The 16951-nt window shown below is 30.7% G+C and overlaps 1 protein-coding gene across 6 annotated transcripts in view; it reads right to left on the reverse strand.

The window, feature by feature from the left end:
• Positions 1 to 529: 529 nt before the first annotated feature.
• The window catches only part of LOC143257098 (uncharacterized), a 28438-nt gene continuing 12016 nt past the window's right edge, over positions 530 to 16951 (reverse strand). Inside the window, exons 1-5 of one of the 6 annotated variants that reach the window (XM_076515328.1) lie at positions 14151 to 14175; positions 13250 to 13501; positions 9201 to 10664; positions 8241 to 8383; positions 530 to 5335 (exon numbers count right to left, since the gene is read on the reverse strand). In XM_076515328.1, the coding sequence (XP_076371443.1) occupies positions 5225 to 5335; positions 8241 to 8383; positions 9201 to 10664; positions 13250 to 13298 (1767 nt within the window). In that variant the 5' untranslated portion in view covers positions 13299 to 13501; positions 14151 to 14175 and the 3' untranslated portion in view covers positions 530 to 5224. The other 5 variants (XM_076515326.1, XM_076515327.1, XM_076515324.1 and 2 more) reach the window with 5 other exon arrangements.

The following is a 16951-nucleotide window of genomic DNA, read 5'->3' on the forward strand; positions in this document are numbered from 1 at the left end:
ACTATTACAGCTAAAGTTTCACCATTTTGCATAGTAATAAAGATATTGTACCACTGTCACTACAGGACAGTCATATGTACTGTACCATAACCAGTAAAGATAGTTTTTTTGTTTCTTTTGTGACTTATCTGAATGAACCTTATGCAAAACTAAAACTACATAAAAATTTGAAAAATTCTTTGCCATTAAGTACACACACAGATTTGTGAGATATATGGCATCTGCATACCACATAACTATCCATTTCTTCTTTATTTTTCACCAACCATGAACCTGACAATGACCGAAGGTCGAAACGTTGTTCGCTCCTCTACGTAAAATATTTTCTCAACCACAACGAGCCATTTCTACATACATAATTGTGAAAACTGAAACCCTTACTGATATTTATTTTAAAATTAGTAACACTGCCCTAACAAAGAGTTGGTTCAACTGTACAATATATATGATTACTCAAGCTTCTTGTGTTGAGTAGCAGTTGATTAACTCACAAAAATCAGACATTGACTGAACATTTGTTTACACATACTTGGACCAAAAACATTTATTTAAACAACACGTAAAAATGTATGGAGTCTAAGTGAAATACATTATAAAACCATAAAATTTATGAAAGATGTAGAAAATAAAACTTTGGTTGATTGTTATTTAATGAATGTAAAATTTTCTTTTACAAAATAATACATCATAACCTTTACATCACTGTCATTCCTCTAAGAAACACCACAAACTTTATACCCTTTACATTATCTCATTCCTGTAAGACACACCATAACCTAAATGTTATATAATCATTCCTGTAAGATATACCATACCTTTTATACCCTTTACACCATGTAAGTTCTGTACGACACATCATTACTTTTACATTATTTCATACCTGTAAGACATATCGTAACCTTTATGTCATATAATTATTCCTATGGGTGAAATACAACTTAGAAATTATGAACAATAAGAAATACTATCAAAACTATGGTAACAATAACACAATATATTTAAGTGTTAACAACATTAAATCATTAACAGATCACAAGCAAGTGCTACATAAGTCAGGTTATGGTTTATAAATTAATAATCAGTATAAACAACTTCAACAATCACACAACCAAAAGAATAAAGAATGTTCACAAATTATTTGTTTCTCAACATCAAAAATCACACAACCCCAGAAGCAATAAATTATGTTATTACTCATATTTTGTATAACTATGTCTGATAAAGAATGAATCAATGATTTCATTTAATTTCAACTTCAAACTTACACTTCCATCAAATGACTATGAATAGGTGACTATCAGTGATGACGAGAAACCCACTTGTTGAGAAATTTATATGCAAAAACGGCTCGTTTGGGCTGAGAAAACACTTTACATAGAAGGTCGAAACGTTGTTCGCTCTTCTATGTAAAGTGTTTTCTCAGCCCAAACGAGCCGTTTTTGCATATAAATGAATAGGTGACTAGTTTAATTTTACCCTCAAACTTACACTTCCATCAAATGACTATGAATAGGTGACTAGTTTAATTTTACCTTCAAACTTACACTTCCATCAACCTATTAAGAACAGGTGACTCGTTTAATTTCACCTTCAAACTTACACTTCTAGTCAAACAACTATGAACAAGTGACTAATTTAATTTCACCTTCAAACTTACACTTCTAATCAAACAACTATGAACAAATGACTATTTTAATTTCACCTTCAAACTTACACTTCTAATCAAATAACTATGAACAGGTGCCTAGTTTAATTTCACCTTCAAACTTACACTTCCATCAACCTATTAAGAACAGATGACTCGTTTAATTTCACCTTCAAACTTACACTTCCAATCAAACAACTATGAACAAGTGACTAATTTAATTTCACCTTCAAACTTACACTTCTAATCAAACAACTATGATCAAGTGACTATTTTAATTTCACCTTCAAACTTACACTTCTAATCAAATAACTATGAACAGGTGCCTAGTTTAATTTCACCTTCAAACTTACACTTCCATGAACCTACCAAGAACAGGTGACTAGTTTAATTTGTGTAGGACTGAATTAAAAACAAAATTTTCTGTGTCTAAGCTCACTTAATGAACATCAATAGTAATTTCCCTGTTGAAAGTTCCTTATATTCTGAAAGTTTTATAATTCCAGAAATTAGAGGTTTTGCTGGGATCAGTTAATTTTGCTCAAAATATTGTACACAATATACTTTAATTAAGTACACAACAAACTCACAAAATAATACATTTGTTTACAATGAAAGCTATAGGATAAACTGAGCAAAATTAAAATTCTCCAACATTATAAATTAAACGTTAATATTGGAAAATGTTGCATTATAAAAACAAAGGAATGTAACAATAAAATGAACTGCACACACACACACATTCACATACTTAGATCTATCGAAGTCTATAAAAAAAACACACTTAGAGGCTAGTTTATGTGAAAAGTACTTAAATATGTTAACTTAATACTATTTCAGTCAGACCTCTCTGTCCATCATTACTTAACATGTTTGTTAGACTTTGCTCTACATACAAGCATAAAATTAGGTTTTGATCAACACGTTACACACTAGTTTTTATCATCATCAATCTATCACTTTCTTCCTTATGGCTGATTAAACAGTTGTTATGGTTATTACCATACGATCACTTACGGTAATTTCGACTACTTATCAGCTCTAATATAAAAAAAACAACTAGTACTGAGCCCTGGCAACTACTAACACAGAAAGTCTTTAGGACATCTATAAAAACAGCAGTTGAAGCACAGGGTACAACTAGTTATAAAAACCTTTACTAACCAATAATTAGATTTAGGTAACAATATAAACCACTAACCACAATAACTGAAGTTGGATCACCACAATAAGTACAAAACAGGTTTTTCACCATTAAACAACATTAATATCACATTATATATTCTTTATTACTTAAAATATTCAATTACTTATGTTAATGTTATTGCAAATAAACAAGTTTTTAGCATTCAGAACCTTTACCTTTTCATATCACATTCAACAGTACACTAACCTACATTTCTGCTAGTATATCCAGAATTCACTTTCACTAGTCTGAGCACATTTCTAGTTTAAAAATTGAACACTTCCAAAACAGTACTTAGCATACAATATAGTGACTAACCATTCTCTCATGTCAGCTCAACCCACCATTATTCTCATGAGACACTCAACTCTTAGATGTGGAAATATATTCTTTACTCCTTCAAAATGCAAGTCTCCAGATATTAAGGAAAATCCAACTGAAGAAGATTCACATTAAAATACAGCTGATCCCATCTGGACTTAGTTACACTACATTATTCCTTTAAAAAGTCAATCCAAGTTTTAAAGAAGCTTATCATATGCACCTGGACTTTAATACATATTTATTTCATATGAGCCTCTTGTATCCACCTAGATTTTAATACATCTTTACTTCAGACATCTACCTCTCATCTATTTGGATTTTAATATGTTTACTTCAGACAAGACTCACATCCAGCTGGATTTTAAAACATATTTACTTGAAATAACCCTCTCCCATCCAGCTGGATGTTAATACACACATTTACTTCAGTCACCTGTCTTACATCCACTTTGAGTTTCATACATATTTACCTCAGAGAAGCCTCTCACATCCACCTGGATTATAATACTTTCTTTCTCTCATTTGATTCTCCTGTTTTCTGGGATTATCTCACATTTATATATTCCATCAAATGTAAAATATTTCATTTTCTATACAGTTTTCATTCCAATTCTGAACTTAGCTCCAATGTCTTTAACAATAAAAATTATTTAGAATTCAAGACTTTTAACTTTTAACATATTTTAACTTGTCATTCTGACTATTTCAATATCTTTCAATTTTTATACAAGACAAAAAAGTGATATACAATAAACCACTAACAATAAATTGGTATTCTATAAATACATTCCATCTTTGACATAAAATAATATTTAAATAGCATAACCATTCATTACAGCAGACTTAACTCAAAGACATAGTACAGTTCTGAAGAACAAATTAAAACTTTATTGACTACAATTAAGCATACTTAAGAAAAACATAACTGTTCACGTACAATATACTATAGCATTACAAGTAAAATAGATACTTGTGTTATCCTCAGTCTAACAGTACAGTGTTACATATATAACATTCAAGACTGATATCAACATTACATAGTCTGTCATTCTGTAACAGTACAGTGTTACACATATAACATTCAAGACTGATATCAACATTACACAGTCTGTCATTCTGTCTAACAATACAGTGTTACATATATAACATTCAAGACTGATATCAACATTACATAGTCTGTCATTCTGTAACAGTACAGTGTTACACATATAACATTCAAGACTGATATCAACATTACACAGTCTGTCATTCTGTCTAACAATACAGTGTTACATATATAACATTCAAGACTGATATCAACATTACACAGTCTGTCATTCTGTCTAACAATACAGTGTTACATATATAACATTCAAGACTGATATCAACATTACACAGTCTGTCATTCTGTCTAACAATACAGTGTTACATATATAACATTCAAGACTGATATCAACATTACACAGTCTGTCATTCAGTCTAACAGTACAGTGTTATGTACATCATTCAAGACTGATATCAACATTACACAGTCTGTCATTCTATCTAACAGTACAGTGTTATGTACATCATTCAAGACTGATATCAACATTACACAGTCTGTCATTCTATCTAACAGTACAGTGTTACATATACAACATTCAAGACTGATATTAACGTTACATAGTCTATCATTCTGTCTAAAAGTACAGTGTTACATATTTCACTATACACACTTCCATAATGAGCAAGAATGTAATAAATGCATATTTTTGTTGCATTGTATTGTTAATACCTTCACTTTGAAGTAGGTTATTTGACTACTTTAGCTAATTAAAGCCAAGAAAACATTTCAACATGATACACTACAAATAAACAAGATGTGGTACTAAAACTTTGACACTCTTGTAGTAATGGCAAAATTTATGTACAGTACCAGTAAAACTATCCTCACCTGATGACTGTTAATTACTGGTGGGTAAAAACAACAAGATACAGAAGTAAAATCTGTAGAAGCCAGTTTTTAAGCTTGCAATAACCTCACACCATTTTCTACACTGAACAAACAGGAAGAGTTAAATACCACCTCTAATCTGTTTTAAAAACATTTCTTAAACTTTTGTATTTTTGGAATTGTCAGCCCAATAATTCTGTATGGTTACAGCTTCCAGACTGTTCAGAAAGGAATCATTATCCAGGGATGACATTTCTTCTATGCTGTCCTAAAGAGTATGGAAATATTCAATGAGCTAATGGTAAGAATGCTTTATTACATTGTTTATACTGTTAGTCACCATAACAATAATTATAACTCTTAAACATTCTTTAAAGGAACTTTTAACACAACCTCCCACTTTAACTCTTACTATGAAGCAAGTCAAGTCAACCAACCTTGTAACCATTTTGTAATCATTATAGTTTCCAGGCTATAACTTTTAATACACTGTGCATCTCCACAAACTTCTACAGATTTTTAGTAAACACTACAATTTCTGTACACACACACAGATTTTTTTTAATGAAGTGTTTCTAAAGATTTGGCCATGAACCTATATTATACTTATAAGTATTAAGTACTTACAAGTACTAAGCAATTTCCATGTTAAGATTAAAATTCTTTTTGTCTTTACAATCTAGAATTGTATTTGCATAATCTCTAAAACCTCCTAAATAAATTTCAAACTTTTCTTTGAGTAAAATTTACATTTTATATTGTTTTCTCTACTCTAACTTTATACAAGGTTGTCAATTTGACCAACCTTGTAACCACTAAAAAAAAAAGTGTCTAAATTATCATTTTTTCTTTCTAGAATGACTTCAATTTGCAATATGAAACTGCATATCTTTATCCTAAATATCTTTAATTTCATAATGGTATACATCTATTTATACTTAAATTTTATTGCTTTATCACCCTTTGAACCATGTCTAACTAATATTCATGCCCTTATAAATTGTTATTCACTTGGAGAATGTATAGCTCACGTTACATTATCAAATTATACTATGCACAATCTATTCATGAGCATACCTCATGAAAAACTTTTGATATTATCATTTCACCTAATCTAATCTTAACTAATCTAAAAAAACTCCATATTTTTACACATCAGTTACGTTTATGGTAATAAAACATACACAAGAAAAACAAGAAAAAATATTTATTTGGGTCTAACTTCTTGCTGTCGATGACATTTAACCTTACTTTTTACACTAATGGTAGTACTGTACTGCATATTATTTTATCTAATTAAATAATACATTATTATTCTGGGTTTTTTGGTCATTATTTCATGATTCTGTTACTAAATGAGATTGAAGGCTATGTAACATATGCTTTGCCTGAGCATTTACAATATCATAACAAGTAATTTATATTTCAGAATTCTTGGAGAAGTGACAAATAAATCAGAGAAAAGGGGATATCAAGAGAGTAAATGTCACAGTTCTCACACTATGGAAAATTCTAGATTTGTTTCAAATAATACCTTATAAAATAAAAACTTACATGGATTATTAGCTAACTTTTTGCCATATTTATTGGTATACCATGAAAAGAAAGTAGTTTAACTTTTTAATGTACCTTACAACAACTTCATAATGTGCAAAAAAAGAAGCCTGTGGAGAGAGGGTTAACATGAACATTAAAAAAAGCAAAGCCATCTTTCTATTGAATTTCATTATTACAAGAACAGTTTTATTAAGTTATATGTATTCTTTTCTGGTTAATTTTTAGTTTGGTACATGTCAGCCTTTTTTGTCAGATGTTGTTACCAAGTGACTATTTTAACTTTATAGAAACTAGCTCTCCTTGATTGGAGGAGGCTATTTTCAAGCAACAACTCTCACAACAACTAGTTATCTTAAGTACAGAGAAATATTGTAAAACAATAACCACTCCTACAAAGACCAGAACAATAAAAATTAAAAATATATGTTCTGTGTACTTACTGAGAGGAAGATAACTACTAATTTATAATAAAATACTGAATAACTGAAATTCATCTTATACAAACTGAAAAGTCCCAAGGTACATCTTCACTTCAATAGAAGCTGTATATAGTTAGAAGCTTAACATTCATACAAAATCTGTACAACTTAAAAAATAAATATTTTACTTTGTTGCTGAACTGTAGGAGTATTTTGAATGCACCATAACTGTCATAAATACTTAAAATTGATAATCTTTGATCAGTTCATGAGCTTAGAGATGACAGTTAAAGACTGTAATGACATTCTTGTTACATGTACTTAAATCTGTAACTAACAGTCAAAGTCAAACCAAGTAATACAAGTTTGATGGTCATATCTGCAAGGTAACATTATGAGAATAACAGGATAAATAGATGATTACTTTACATTCATGTTTTTAAACATACAGCTGAACATTAATGTAAAAGTGCCAGGGTATATTTACTGATATGGAACATTGATCTTTGTTGTGATATATAATAAATGTAGAATATAAGATATTAGAGTAAATGGAAAGACCGAATTTTAGCAATCACACCAGCCATGTATTCATGATGTACATGTTCAGCCATGCATTCATAATATCCATGTTCACCATACAGAAAGAAGTGCTATAGTCTTTTCAAAAAATGTATTAAAATAATCAAAGCAATTGAAATTGTATTACACTGGATTTTTACTCTCGACTAAGAATCTGGCTAATTTTCAGGTGAAATGTTTCCTATTTTAATTCTGCAAACTCATACCAAGTTGAGGCAACTAGTTTTTAGTGGAATTGTACCTTCAGATACACACTTGTTCATTTAAAGTTCTGTAAACCATTTACAATAAAACAGTGACATCTATATTTTGAATTTCAAACCAGTGTGCTTTTTGTTTGTGTACAATCCAATTCACTATTTACTTGGTCCCACACTTTGTCTACTTCCATATTCCTATATGTTTTTGAATATATTTTATTTAAATTTTTTATTATATTGCATAGATATACATTTTAGCAAACAGAACTAAAAACACTTGAATGTTAGAAGAATTCCAAATCAAATATAATAAATGAAACTATGTAATATGTATGAAAATATTCAAACTCTGTAAAAACAAAGAAATTCTCTGAGACAGAAATGAGAAAACAAAACTGAAACTCATAGGACCAACCTTTGGAAGCTCAATATGGCTGTTCATGTAGCTTGTCCTTAAGGAATCATCAATATAAGCACAGCTGTCTGATGAACACTTACTATCAAGGTTACTGACTGCCTTGCAATAATCCTTATTATGTAGGAGAAGAAATGTCACTGCTACAGAAACAAGAAAACCTTTACAATTAGCAAAATCACATACAAAACATCACATTCAGAATATCCATAACTTTCATTTTTGGTTTACAAATTGAATAGTTAGACCAGAAAACTAACTAGAGAGACGTCATTAATACCAAGTTACTTTATGAATATTTATTAAACCAGCACTAAATAGGACAGTACATTCAAATTTGTATTACCAGCAAATGATAATCCTAAATAATGTTCTGCTAAAATACATGTTTCAAGGTTCTACTGAACCAATACTTCATAATATATTATATTGAAGCATATTGTTTTGATACACAATACAAGAATCATAGTTAACACCATTTCGTGTTTGGTCATGGTTTATGAGTTTTGATTTACATATAGTTAGAACTTTTATGAAACACCTTTCATTCTTCAATCAAATCAATTTCTTTTGTCAAAATGAGGTTTAAAACAGATATATTTCAGGAGTTTATTTGAAAGTATGTGTTCAAATATGCATTAATAAGTTCACCTCTCTCTCTTCCATTTTTCTTCTAAGTTCTACATCATGTAATTTTTAAGATGAAGGTTGAACCACCTGTAATGACATCTTGATACCTGAAATAGCTAACTATCATATCTTTCCCCATGATTTAATTGTTATGAACTTTAGAATACATGCAAGGTACACGTGACTCACTTGACAATTTAATGTGTAAATACACAAATATCATTATGATAATAATACACTCACAACTAGCACACTAATAGCTCAAAATAACAATCATGTAATACATGTAGCATGTTTATGTAAATATACAAATGATATCAACATGCTCACCTGTCAATCCTGCTAGGGAAATAATCCCTACAACGATGCCAGCAACAGCACCATTGCTCATAGTATTCTGCCTGCTATCACGAGCTTCAGAAACAGGTCCCATGATTGATGGAGGATTAGCTGGAGCACGTTCTACATTAAACCCTGCTGGTTGGTCATTAACTAGACCAATGTCAGGATTAGTTTTTGAAGATGGATACTTTCCTGAAGGGTGTCTATTCTTTTCCATGGAATGAGAGCTATTGTCCAGTTTGGCTATCCATGTTACAAGTCCTGTGTTGGGAAAATCAGTAGGATTGGTGACGTTTTTCAAAGATTTTTCAGCACTGGTGTAATTTCTTGCTGTTTGATCAAATAAATGAGAGTGTCTACTGCTTCTGACAAAGGGATCTTGTGGAGATGTTAAATGACCTAACTGAGCCATTCCTTCTATTTTGTTTCCTTCCACTGTCTCATTGTTCTCTGGGAAGTTTCCCAAAGGGGAAATTGAAGAATGATGTTTTTCTGACTCTAGAAAAGTGTTTGGTATAGAAACAGCAGTGGAATCTTTCTTGATGGCTTCAGTAAAGCTGTAAGTGTCGCCAGCATTTTGATTATACAATTCTGTAGTCTCAAAATCACTATCTGCAATGGGAATCGCAGATGACTTGTTTGATTCACTTTCTTTATTTTCTGGTGAAAGAGTGGATTGGTTTGAGAATGAAAAATAATATACATCATCACTTTTCTTAATAGTTTGAGAAATCTTGGTGCTGGCATCTGCATCTGGTACTCCTTGATTATAGAATGCCCTGCTGTTATGACCACTGTGGTCATCATTTGGAAAAAATCCTTTCAGTTTACCTGGGTTATTGCTTTTGGAATGATAAGAATTTGTGCTTATGTTAGACTCTTCTAGTAGTAATGAACCACCAGAAAATACTATTCTGTTCCTGTCAGAAACTGTTCCAGATGGCATTTTTGGATGATTAACTGGACTATCAACAGAGGTAACAGTTCTAAAGTTAAGATCAAGGTCAGTAGACAATGTTTCAAACCATCCTTGAGAAAAGTCCAAATTTCGTGAATGATGCTGTAATGGCACTCTGTCTTGATAATGACTATCAGATGATGAAGTTTGTGATGCATCAGATATTCTGGTTGGAAATGATGTACTTATTGTAGGAATTCTTTTCTTATTGAGTGGCCATTTTGATGGCATATGTCCTGAAATGACAGCATCAGAAAGTCCAAGTTCCATAAATTCACTATTGGAGATACGGATGTCTTGGTATGGCAAACTCTTCTGATGTAATACTCCAGATGAGGATTCTGTAGTTGATGAAGCCACATCAGAATAACCACTAACATTCAACTCTATTACTTTATTACTCACTGAGGAAGTACGATCAGAGAATGTTGGGTCCCCTTTTTGAACAGCAAAACTTGTGCACTCCAAGAGAACACCAAAGATAATTCCAGAAACTAAAATTAGTGAAGAACTACAATGTATAATTTTCAAATAAACTACTTCAAATAACAATATTGTACCAATAATGCACACATGCATAACAATGCTATTAATATTTTTATGTTAGTTACAATTAGAACAACATGAAGGTAAATTGTTTTCCTGTTTCAAATTTTATCTTAATTCTTCTTTCTAACAACTTGGGTTTTAAAACCCTCTTCCTTATGAAATATGATGACTTGTATGATAAATGTTTTGAAATCAGTAAATACAGTTGTAATCTAATATTTTTTAATAGTGTTAAATTGAAAGAAATGCTACCTTTCCTCTTAGAGTATTTCTTCACAAAATTCCACTTCAACTACTTTTATGGATTTAAGTTTACACATTAAAACATATGATTATTCCATTTTACATTTATTTTCTAGGTAATAAAATAAACTCAAGTTTTGTTGTTACAACATAAAACTGCTTTGATGCTTTACTTCTGCACAAAGAAAATGATTTTTGTAATATAAAACTAAAAAATTATGGTTATGAAATTAGCTGATTTTAAAAACATTATGCATAAGCCACACTGATTGTAAAATAAGAGTTACTAATATTGTTATTATCATTATTAACAGTAGTATGCCCTGTTGAAATCTTCTACACTGTTATTTAACACCTGAAATGCTATGATAACCAGTATACTATAATTATATGCAACATGAAACACTGGGACAACAAATCTCCTACATTTTGTGTAACATTTGAAAAACTTTGATAACCAGCCCATTACAATTATATATAACAAGTGGAAAGCTACAAAAACTAGGATGTTATGATTTTTGTAACATCTCAAAAACTGTGATAACCAGCCCATTATAAATACATATAACAAGTGAAAAGTTACGAAAACTAGGTTGTTATAATTTTGTGTAACATTGGAAACAATGTGGTAACCAGCCTATTATAATTTTGTGTAACATTGGAAACACTGTATTAACCAGCCTGTTACAATTATATTTATTTTACAAAGTTAAAGTCTTCACTTTGCACCAGTAATTCTATTTGCTGAAGATCTCTTAAACTTACTTTGCCAAATATGCTGGACATTTGTGGAAAATGTATTTCAGTTCACTGTATTGTTGAAACATTAAATTCTGCCTGATAACATTCATTCAAAAGGGTTTAGTATGATGGACCAACACATTTTGGTATTAATATTATTCACACTTCCATCAGTTCTGTGACAATGACAAACACCCAAGCCATCACAGTCTCTTGGATGTTTGACTGCTAGTATAAAGCACTCCTTCCATAACTTCTCATAAACTCTTAGGGTTGGAACTAAACAGTTTGTATTTATACTGAATTGTGAAGACACCTTGTGTTACTGTTCCACATACCAGGATACACACTTCTTTCTAGCTGAGATCTTCTCTATATTTCCACAGTAAGGGCAATCTTGCTCCAAAGTCACACTTGTGCAACATTCTGGACATGACTTGCCAATGTCATTAGCAAGGTTTTTTTTATCTCTTTCAATAAAGTTATTTATCTGGTTGTATTTGTCCAATGTGTACTTTACACCAGTTGCCAAACAACTAAGGTCTTTGTCTAATGTTACATAACTGGATCTGGTTGTATTTGTCCAGTGTACTTCACACTAGTTCGTGAACAGCTAAGGTCTTTGTCTGATGTTACAGAATTAAACCTGGTTGTATTTGTCTGTACTTCACACCATTTGGTAGGCAGCTAAATTCTTTGGGAATCTATCCCAATTTTCAACCCGCATTACATGAGCATGTGACTGACTCCATCAAAAGGTTTTAATTCTCTCTGTTTTGGCATTTTAATGGTAGTACCATACTGTATGTGTACTGGATGAACTTAAATAATCATCTATTTTATACCTACATAAAATGTGAGAGTTGCATAATTTTGTCAGTCACGACTACTACAGAAACTAAAGCATGTAATAATGTTACACAGTTTGTATTTTAAATTAGACACTTTGAACAACTTTTAAAATAATTGCATTCTATCATTTGTGGCTACATGATGCTTTTCTTTTAAAAATTTCATATTAAACATGTAACACAAAGTGGTGGATAACAAGAAAATGAGACATTAAAATTTTAATGCATGGATAAAGAGGAAATGAGATATTAAAATTTCAAATTAATTAAACATGTGATGTATTAAAGTGATTGATAAAGAGAAAATGAGACATTAAAATTTTAAATTAATTAAACATGTTACATATTTAAGTGATGGAGAAAATGAGAAATTTACATATTTTGCTGCTTTTCAACATTTTAAACTGTTACAACAGATCAAAAATACATTACAAAAATGTTCTGGTAAATGTGTACACTACCATGTATTAACTTGACTGAAACACACAAGCTATTTCATTGTACTTAAAAACAAAGTTGTATAAACCATCCTATCCGATGAGAAACACAATTTACATATCTTCCATGAAAAAAAGAAAGACATGATACTGGAAAAACAGCTGTAAAAATAAATTAGAAAAAACATTGTATACAACATTAGCTGACAAAAATACTATAACATCATACTACTAAAAAAGTTGTATATATCATCTTACCGCATAAAAACATACCAAGTGTTCTGTGCACAAAAAACTGGGTATACATTCTGTATTAGATCATCCAAGCAATACTTCAGAAATGTTGTTGGAACTCTGCATGTTGTTAATTTGATGTTCAAATCCCAACAGAATAACCATTTCCTCTCCACATACAGATTCTACTAGCTTTGCATTCTTTGTATTAGATTCAACCAAACGTAAGTTCTAATACTCAGAGGTTTTTATCAGGTCTGTGACATAACTGAATAGCTAAAACAAAACCAAATTAGACTGTACGTGAGATACATACTTAAAAAATTCCAGAAGAGGAATCTCAATTAAAAATGTGTAAATATGTAACATCCATATATAAAATGTAGGGGAAAACAAAAACACTTACTACAGCTCCTAAAACATACACTTCAATATTAAATTATATTTTGGGCCTTACTGGATTGATACAACTTCAAACAATTTGAAATAGAACTGAATTGATATCTAAAGAATTAAAAGGATATCTTTTCTTTTTGTAAAGCTTTTATAACTTTATGTTAGATACTGAATTATTTCAAGTTGTCTTAATGAAACATTTAAACAAATACAATCATTTATTACTGCAGACACTTATATAAAACAATCATGCTAATATACACAGAAATATAACCATTCTACCACATGGATTATTTCATAAATTATCTGTAACAAATCTTGATAAGATACCTAGAACTATAATCAAACATGAAGTTCTTAGAAGAAACCATGGTGATATAAGAAATACCTGAAAGAAACCTTGACGACACAAACTATTTAGAACTGTGATAAGGCATGAATTATCTAGATCAAACCACCATACAAGCAACCAAAAAAAAATATAATAAAAACATTTTTAACCCATATGAAAAATGTAAGAAACACTCACAAAACATGCAAGTTTCAACATGTACATAAACAGCAAGGAAGGAAGTGGCCATATGCTTTGACAGGAAACATGTTGCAGGTTACACCTTACAGTGTGAAAAAACTTTCACTTACCCTGCCAGTATTAAATTATAAGTAAACCAATATAGAGTATCAACCAGTTGTCTTGTAATATATGCATCTAGGGTTACTACCACAATATTACCTGTTAACAGTCTAATGAACAACACATTAGGATAGCCTTGACAGTATGACCTCCTGGTTGTCTACCAAGAATCCCACCAATTGCACACTTATACTGAAAAGCTAGAATATAAATGCCTAGCTTCCAAGCTTCTTACTTTACCAAGATGTAAAATGTCTAAAATCCACAAGCCATGCTTCTCCTATCTCATCAAGTCTTAATATCAATAATTCTGTCTCATGTTTGCTATAACCTTGTTTATAACAAACACAAAGAGCATGATTCACTAGACTAGTTCATTTTGGTGTGTGTAACTAGATACTTGGGTTTGTTTACAATCATGGTTTTAGTTTCTGAGCAGGACAGTGAACTTTTAACCTATTTATTACTTAGAAAATCAATTAAATTATATTTGTTTTAGGATATTTTACTGCCTTGTATATATTATGTATATATACATCTGAAGAACTAACTTAGTAATAAAAAGTTAGGCTTAGCCCAGTTATGATTTACAATCACAAAAATCATTCTGTCATATACTTTGTGTTGTTTACGACCCATGGCAAGACACTTCCTACAGAGTTTGTATTTAATGGGAGAACTGAAACCCAACTAGTACAACAAGACCATAAATTTACAGAAAACAGATGTGAAAAGATTAACAGTTGAAACTTTAAAGATAAGAACTACATGAAACAAGGAAAATTATGCATTAAAAAAGGAAAAAGTGTTGTTTATTTCAGTTCATATTTTTAAACTTTTCATTTCATTGTACAGAATTTATGATTTTACTTGTTAGGGTTACATTAGACAAAATATCAGATAAAATATGAAGTTTTACCAAAAACAAATAATTTTAATATTCACTGAGACTGTTATGAAAATGTAATATGAAATGATAAAAGAAAAGTACTTTTACTCTTAATAAACATCAGCTTGCACTCTGACTTGTCAGAATCTGAGTCAGATTAGCTGTAAATCCACAGACAAATCTTTAGCAAAAAATATTTTGTAATATCATTTTTGCATACAACAAACATTTCTGTGTCTACTAAATATGTGCCAAAATTCATGAAGATATACATGATAAATCCAGAATTACAGTAAACAATTCATCAGTGTGGCATCAAACTTGTGTCTCTCAAGCTAGTATCTTCACATATAATATTGTAAACTTCTCTTACTCTTCTCTATTCTTGTGAGAAAATACATTAAAATATCCTATCCCTGTAAGATAATCCTTTTTTCTTCCTAGCAACTCTGCCCTGAACCCTTTCCAATAACTCAGTATCCTTTCTTACATGAACAAACCAAAACTGTACACTACTCCAGACAAGAGCAAACTAGTGTTTTAGAGAGAATTAGCTCTTCTGAATTCTAATCAATGTCTACAAATGCACCTTAAAATTCTGCTAGTTTGAGTACTAATAACAGAGCAGTGCTTCGACTGTTTGAATGATTTATCCACCATTATATCAAGAATTTCCATGTAATTTACAGTTGTGATTTTGAATAGATTCCAGTGTATATAAAAAATTATAAAAACCAAATGCATTACATTGCACTCACTATATTTAAAGGAAATTAGCCAAATACCTGTCTAACTTTCCAGCTGAAGCAAGTCATTCTGTAATACATCAAAACCATCAGAACAGTTATATATGTAAAAATGGCTCGTTTGGGTTGAGAAAATTTTTTACGTAGAGGAGCAAACAACATTTCAACCTTCTTCGGGTCATCGTCAGGTTCACAAAGAAAGAAAGAGGTAACTGACCACATGTTTAAAAGGGGTTGTGTAACTGAGTGTTAGAATGTAGAGGGGGTGTGTTGTTTATTTTATTATTTTTAATATAGGTATAAAGGTGTTCCTTTGTATTGGTTTATTTTGGGTTTAAGTTGTTGTATAAGTAAGGCTTCTTTAATTTTGCATTTGTTTATGTTTGTTTCTTTATTTAGTATTTGAGTGTTTTCTATGGTTATGTTGTGTTTATTTGACTTGCAGTATTCAAAAACATGTAAAGGTGACTTATGTTCTTTGAATCTGGTTTCCATTTTTCTACTTGTTTTTCCAATATAGAAGTTGTGGCAGTTGTCACATTGTATTTTATAAATAATGTTGGTGTGGTGTTTGTCAATGTAGTTTTTACACAGTATAGACCTGTTTTGTGCCTGGTTTTTTTGAATAAATTTGGTATTAACTGGAATATCATATTTTGTTACTAGTTTTTGCCAAATGTTGGTTATTTTTCTGCTGATGTCAGGAATATATGGCATGCAGCAGTATATGGTTTTGTGATTTTCTGATTCGTGAGATATATTTACTTTTGTTGGTTGATTTTGCTTTCTGTCTAGGTGTGTGCGTATAATGTTTTCTATGGTTTGTGAAGGAAACTTATTGATGTTGATGTTGTTTTATTTTGTCTAACTCATCGTTAACTTTATCTGGTGAGCATAGTTTTATGGCTATGTTTATTTGGTTTCTTAGTATGTTGAGTTTTTGTTTTGTTTCATGTGCTGAGTACCAAGGAATGTATAGTCCAGTATGGGTGATTTTTTGGCATCCCCAAACCTCATAAACCAGATTGTTCATAATGACCAATAATGTCCACATATGAATC

The sequence above is a fragment of the Tachypleus tridentatus genome, chromosome 7, assembly GCF_004210375.1.
Source record: "Tachypleus tridentatus isolate NWPU-2018 chromosome 7, ASM421037v1, whole genome shotgun sequence".
NCBI classification, from domain to species: Eukaryota; Metazoa; Arthropoda; class Merostomata; order Xiphosura; family Limulidae; genus Tachypleus; species Tachypleus tridentatus.